The sequence below is a fragment of the Vulpes lagopus genome, chromosome 15 (genome assembly GCF_018345385.1).
Source record: "Vulpes lagopus strain Blue_001 chromosome 15, ASM1834538v1, whole genome shotgun sequence".
In the NCBI taxonomy this organism is placed as follows: domain Eukaryota; kingdom Metazoa; phylum Chordata; class Mammalia; order Carnivora; family Canidae; genus Vulpes; species Vulpes lagopus.
In genome coordinates this window covers 8777697-8784557 of record NC_054838.1, presented here as the reverse complement: position 1 = coordinate 8784557, position 6861 = coordinate 8777697, and the positions used below count along the sequence as shown (strand labels likewise).

At 59.9% G+C, this 6861-nt stretch overlaps 1 protein-coding gene across 7 annotated transcripts in view; it reads right to left on the bottom strand.

The window, feature by feature from the left end:
• Positions 1–679: 679 nt before the first annotated feature.
• Positions 680–6861, bottom strand: part of PTPN5 (protein tyrosine phosphatase non-receptor type 5) — a 55918-nt gene continuing 49736 nt past the window's right edge. For all 7 annotated transcript variants that reach the window (XM_041729580.1, XM_041729582.1, XM_041729577.1 and 4 more), the window contains 6 exons: positions 5694–5773; positions 5357–5494; positions 4720–4830; positions 2475–2635; positions 2269–2382; positions 680–1850 (listed from right to left, as the gene is read on the bottom strand). In XM_041729580.1, coding sequence (XP_041585514.1) covers positions 1757–1850; positions 2269–2382; positions 2475–2635; positions 4720–4830; positions 5357–5494; positions 5694–5773 — 698 coding nt within the window. In that variant the 3' untranslated portion in view covers positions 680–1756. The remainder of the gene's footprint in view (positions 1851–2268; positions 2383–2474; positions 2636–4719; positions 4831–5356; positions 5495–5693; positions 5774–6861) is intronic.

The following is a 6861-nucleotide window of genomic DNA, read 5'->3' as shown; positions in this document are numbered from 1 at the left end:
CTCCCGGGTGTTTCCTCATTGTAGTATACCCACATACCCTCGACCAACCCACATGGAGTTCTGATATCCTTTTAAGGACCTACTGGTTGGTCAGCAGTCCTGCCCTGGAGTGACCCCACCTGCCAGCAGCAGCATCACCACAGCTACTTTTGCTGCATCCCTGAGGGCAGGGGTAAGAATAGAGCAGGGTGTCAGGGATGGCTCAGGTTCTGAGCCGTGGGCCAGAGTCTCCGGGCCCCTTGGGAGAGGCCACTCTCAGCCCAGGCCTTACAAGGGAAATTTCCAGGTTGCAGCTGCTGTTGGGACATGTAAGGCTCATGGGATAAGTGGGTGGGCCAACAGGGAGGGGCCTGGGTGTGACCTAAATGTCTCTCTGCCCTAGCTTTGGCCTCTCTGGCCCATCTGTCAGAGCTGGTGGCTGGCCAGATGCTTTGTTTTCTCTGGAAGCCTCCTACACCTGTCCTTGAGGCCCCCCTGGTCCAGGGCTCCTGGATGAGTTGGGGGTGATGATGCAGGAGAAGCCTGTCCAAATCAGTTTGGTGCACACTTCCAATCTCCACAGGCACCAGGGAGGGTGTGTGTGTGTGTGTGTGTGTGTGTGTGTGTGTAGAGGGTGTACACAAATACCAGCTTACAGGGAGGCAGCGAGGGGAGAGGCAATCACACAGACCCGGGGGGCTAGTTTTGCTCAAAATGCTCCGTTTATTGCTCTATTCAATGACCACGAGCAAATTATAAAAAGACACCAAATGTCTCTGTCTGCCGTGGAATAAATATTTAAAGTCAGCAATAAAAACACGTGGCTCCAAGGTAACACAAGTTGCCAAGAGTCATGCATGCCCTGCTGCCGGGCTCTCAACACACGCGTTAACACAGGAACACACGCAGAGCTACACGCAGCGAGACTTCTGGGAAGGCTTTCCCACAGTGACACAGAAAAATGTTTCACACAGATCTGGGGCCCAGACCCCACCCCCCCAGAGCTCCCCCTTCTCCCCACCCCCACCAGGGCCCAGGTCCTCTGGGTTCACAGCCCCTCTCTCCCCTTTCCTCCCCAGCACATCACAGGCTGGTCACTGCCTCCTGAGGGCATCTGACACCAGGAGGTCACCCCTGCTCTGATAATACTCCTCCTCCCTCCCAACCCAGAGACCTCTCCCCCTCGCTGAGATCTCTCTGTCAACTCCTCAGGAGCACCCCATCCTGGTCCCAATAACCCGGGCAAAATGCCACCTGTCGGGTGGGACGTGGGGGTGGGGGCCTGAGGCAGGCACCTCTGCCGGGCTGCTTTGGGGCTGGAGCTCATTACCCCTTTCCCCGGGCCGAGGAGACACAGTGTCCGGTACAGACAGCAGAGATGGATGGACGGACAGACACGCTGCGGCAGGACATTTGGAGTGCGGCACAGAAACGTTTTGGATCAAGTAGCAATGGAACCGTCATTAAAAACTGAGGCCCCAGGTCTGCGTGGCATGGGTCAGGCCCTGGGGCCCCAGGCCTGGCCTGGCACGTCCCTCCCCCACCCCGCCCCACTCCCCAGTATGTACAGTAGGAAGAGCTATGTTGGGGAGCAGGAGCCAGGCCAAGGCTGACGGAGGAGGGAAGGGAGGAGAGAGGGTACAGACCAAAGAGGAGGAAGCAGGGGGGTCAGGGAGCGGGGCAGGCCAGGACCCGAGGCAGGGCTCTGCTTGTGGCCAGGGTGAGGGCCCCGACTCAGGCTGGGTGGTGCCCAGAGGACCTCAGGGCAGGAGTGCAGTCACTCTGGGGACGGGCGGGACAGCTGCTTCTCGTAGAGGCTCATGACATGGTGCACAAACTGGTATTGCTCGCACGTCTGGATCATGCCGCCCCTGCGGGTAGAGACACGCGGTGCAGACGGGGTTGCTGGGCTCTGGGAGGGGATCCCCAAGCCCACGACCACCAAGCATTTGTGGGGGGCCTTGTCTTTGTGCTGAGTGGAGGGGCCAGTCCTTGGCAGCCACTCCCCTCTGCCCCTTGCTGCCCCTCCCAGCTCGGCCCGAAAGCAGGGACAGAGAGGACATGCCCCTCCACCCCTAGCCCCTGTCCTGCTCAGCAGCTGTCCCTTTCCCCTCCTCCAGCCCCCAGCTGTCTGGACCCAGCTCCCGCTCTACTCATCTGTCCTCTCTACTTGCTGCCGGCCAGTCCACGGGCAGCGCGTCCTCGGGCCCCTTGCCCCATGCATGCATCAGGCTCCCCCAGCTGCCCCTGGGACTCAAGCTGTGCCCCCACCCCTGCACACCGGCTGACCTGTCCTGACGGAGCTGGCACGTGGTCTTAAGGATGTCCACCACTCCCTCATGCCGTAGCTGCTGGCAGCAGATGCTGGTGGCAATGAAGCAGCCTGTCCTGCCAATCCCTGCACTGAGGGCACAGGGGGCGCGGGGGGTAAGCAACGGGGCAGCATCGGGGGTAGGGAGGCCGCCCTGCCCAGGCAGCCGGTGGGGAGGACCCACCTGCAGTGGACGATGATGGGGGCACAGCGCGGCCCCTCCTGCTGGGCTGCCTCCTCCACCTCCCGGACCAGGTGCAGGAGTGGGGGAGCCCGGTCTGGGGTCTTCTGGTCGGGCCAGGACGTGAACCAGTAATGCTTCAGGCCTCGCTCTTCGGTCCCGTTCTGTCCGGGCGACAGAGACCCGCCCCAGATACACGTGAACTCGCAGCACCCACCAGCCGGCGCAAAGATGGGGTGGGGGCAGCAAGAGCGTGGCGAGGGGGCCCAGGGAGTGGGGCCTGTGGTGTTTGCCACCTGCAGCATGGGGCACCGGACAGAGGCTGGCAGCAGCGTGGTAGTGGGAGCTGGCCGGGGTCGCTGGCCCTCATCCTCCCCGTCCTCCTCATCGGTTCTACCCCACAGCTGCAGGCCCGTCCGAGAGAGGCGGAGTCCCTCTCCCAACCCGTGTCCTCTGGTTCTTTATCCTAAGGCACAGCCCAGTCATGCGGGAGTCCCAGGTCGCAGAGCCCGGCCTCTGGTCTCCCGTCAGTCACCCCTCTTCTCCGCCTGCCCTCCCCCGGCCCGTCTCCCAGTCTCGTCTGTTCTCTCTCCTCCCCGCCAGCACCGCCTCCACTTGGGCCTTTCTCATCTCTCCAGTGTGGCAGTCCTCCGAGTCCTCCCTGACCGCTCATCCGCACAGCGGCCCAGCACGTCCGTCTGAGGCGCCAATCTGGGCACGCTGCTCTCCCGCTCAGAACGCTCCCGCGGCTCCTGCTCGCTCCCAGTAAAACCCATTCTTCTTACTCTTCAGTCTGGCCAATAAGACAAGGTACAGGGTCCAGCGCTCCAGGCCCTTCTCCTGGCCCTGTCTACTCCTTCTCAGTGCTCCTGCATTCCAAAGGCTTTGTAGACAAATCCTCTGCTACACACACACACAGATGCACACACACACACACGCACATACACACACACACAGAGCTAGTCCATCTTCCATGCCTTTCTTTTTTTCTCTGCCTGGAATGGTCTTCCCACTTGTTTGTCCCTTCTACCCCCGAGTCAATCCTACTCATCCTGCAAAACCCCATTCAGTACCACCACTTCCAGGAGGCCCTCCCCGAGCACCCTGGCTAACAGAGTGCCCTTCTGTTTTCTTGCCTATCTCTAGCTTGGTACTTATCATCTCTGGGTGCTCCTTTACGGGAGTCCAGGCTTTGGACAGCTCTGTGTTCCCACCCAATACCCAACCCAGAATCAGGCTTAAGGCAGGTGCTTGTAAAGACTCACAGACAAAAGTAAATACCCCCAAGCTGTCCCAGGGCACTGAGACAGTGAGGCAGCCCTCACCTGGCTTCAGCCTCTTTCTAGGAAGCAGAAAGCTGGCTCCTTGGGCCCCCAGCTTATCTGGTGTGACAGCTATCAGAGCCTCTGCCCCCGCCTCCTGCCCTTTCCTGCCCTCCAGTAAGGCCTAGATCTTGGAGCCTGCTCAGGTGGGCACTGCCGTTTGGGGTCTGAGTGCTCCCTGACACCCCACCTTCTCCCTTCTCTGGTGGGAGACGGCAGTTCAGAGGGACAAGTCTCAGGCCTTGGGTCCGACCCTGTGGCTGCCAGCGCCAGTAGACCTCGGTTTCTACATAGAGCCTCAGCTTCCTGGTGCTTGGCTCACCTCTTCCAACCTGTGGGGTTATTACATTGGGCTCCACCGTCCCCAAATATGAGTTTTCCTTCTCAAAAACAGAACCCCATGAATCGTCCTGATTCCAAGGCAACAATCTCCTCTCTTATGCTGAACCTGGAAGAAGCAGGACCTCAGGGTGGGAGGATACCTCCCCCCACTCTTTCTGTATCGCTCATATACTACAGATCTTCCCTGGTGAAACCCAAATGCAGCGAGGAGTGCCTGCCCTCTGGTGGACACACTGCACACCGTAGGATCTCAAAGTTACAACAGACCTTCCCTCATCAGGACAGCACCGGGTGGGGCAGGGGGCTGCTGGGGATCCCTTACCCAGGCAGTCCCGGACGTGAATGCATCTGGAGCAGACTTGGAAGGCATTGACAAGGACAGTACAGACACAGGGAGACTCCGAGAGCGTAAAATGCAACTGAGGTTTGCTCCTGCCTCTGGCCCCCAAGTCATCCACCCCTCCTCCCTCCTCCCTGCTACATCCTGAGAGTGACACAGGCCTGGATTTCAGCCGTAGTGCACTCCTGGACCCTGTTATCTGGGCCCTGTCCCCCCATCCACCCGGCCCGGCCCCTGGCCTCACCCTGAGGGAGATGACTCGCAGCCGGTAATCCTCAGTATGAATGACCTTCTGCACGATGATCTCCACACCGTCGTACACCACCTGCTCCTCCGGCCAATACTCAGTGCACTTCTGCGGGGGCCCAGACCAGGCTTCGTACACTCACAGTCCTACCACTCCCCGCGCCCCCGCCCTGCTCCCCGCCGCCACCGCCAGCCCCTCCTCTCCAGGACCAGCAGGGCAAGACATAAAAGGGCAACAGGACTGCGGTTAGAGAGCGCTGGGTTCAAATCTCAGCTTCCTAACCTGTAAATTTTCTTTTTTGAGCATCAGTTGCCTAATCTGGAAATTGGAAGTAACACCTACTTTGAAGGACTCTTCTGGGGATTCAATGAAATGGGTTGATATGGGTACAGACACAGGCAGAGTGAGCCCTGGCTGGAGCCGGGCTGGGGCAGGGGGGCCTGTTTCAGGTCACAGACAGCGGGGGTGGAGAGGCCGGCTCCAGGCTCTGCCCACCTACGTGGCCCTGAGCAAATGGCCTAACCTTGCCCGGCCTCCCATTCCCTCACCTTGGCAGCAGGCTACCAACCTCAGCATTGTTCTAGAGATTAACATGGAAAGGACAGACCCCTGCTAACAGCGCAGGGGTGCCTACCTCGTTCATCTCCTCGATGTTGGTGATCATGACGATGATGGGCGTGTGCTCCTGCCACACCATGCGCCAGAAGTCACCGACCGTGCTGACGATGGGTCCCTGAGTGGCGATGTACACCTTCTCCTCCCCACCATAGCCCTGCGGCCAGTCAAGTTCAGGCCGTCAGGGTCCGATGCGGTGCAATCTGGGCCCAGTCCTCACCCTCGGGCCCTCCCCCGGGGAGCGAGGGGGTGGCAGGAGCCCCTGCTGGCTTAGGGACAAGCCTGGAGGACGGATCCTGTTGGCTTGGGCCTCCCTTTCGGGGGGGGGGGGGTGTCACTGGGATAGGGCTACATACCCGGATGTAGTTGGCGTTGATGTAGGAACTCAGAGGGTCATCAGGGTCTGGTGAGGTCAGACACACTCTGCTGTGGGGGTCTGGGGTGGGGGGAGATAGGTGAGGCTGGCATGTGACAGGTGCGACAACCCCTCTAGCGCGGGGCCCATCCCATCTGGCTCACTGCAGGGCACCCACATCTCTCCCGGGGCTCCTGAAGTTCCTCCTTCCCCTGCCTGCGAGCAAAACCCTGGCCTATCTCCGTGGCCCTGGGTGTCTACCTGCACAGCAGGAGTGCCGGCCCCTTACCTGGGTCCCTCAAGCTGCCCCGGGCTCCCTGGGCCTCATGTTCTGGAGAGGACAGAGCTAAGTCAAGAAAAGGATGACCCAGGGGACACATCCCAGTCAGCGGGGGCAGCGAGGGTTTGGCGCACACAGTCACTGACGGGCTGGGTCCACCTGAACGGCACACGGCCTTCCTTCCCAAGCCTCAACTGTCCCGTCTGAAATACAGGGGTAAAGCTGCCTACTTCCTAGGGTTGTCGGGAAGATAAATGAGAAAACAGCTGGGAAGGTGCGATGTAAACCGTCAAGTGCTTTACAAATATATAGGGCTGTTGAGATTTGGGGGTAGAAAGCTGAGGGAGAGCCGAAGGATGGAGAGAGCCGAGCCTCCCGCGCCTGCCATGCAATGGCAGGGTCTCTGCAACAGACGCACACACGTGCACGAAGGGTTTTTGTTTTTCGTTTTCTTTTTTCTCCATCGACTGACATGTCCAATCCCACAGTTACAGATTCTTACAACCTCCTGCTCCTCTTCCTGGAACGGATTCCGTTTTGTGCCAGCGAGAGCCTCCCTGAACTGCCTCTTCAGTCAGGCCGCAGAGGCTGGGCCTAGAGATGGGGAGGGTGCGTGGGGTGGGCAGGGACTTCGTGGGGTGGGGGGAACGGGGCCCTGGCTTCTGCCCTGGCTCTGTCACCAGCCCACGGTCCTATCCCTTCTCTGGGTTTCCCTTTCTTTCCTAAATAGGGAGGGCTGAACTGAAGGAGCTTCCAGCACACAGCCGGGGGCTCTCTGAGACAGTACGGGGAGCCAGAGGGCTGGGTTCGAGTCCTGATGCTGTGGCTTGCTAGCAGTGTGCACCATTGACTTAATTTCCCTGTGTGGGTCTGTGAACTGGAGACATCC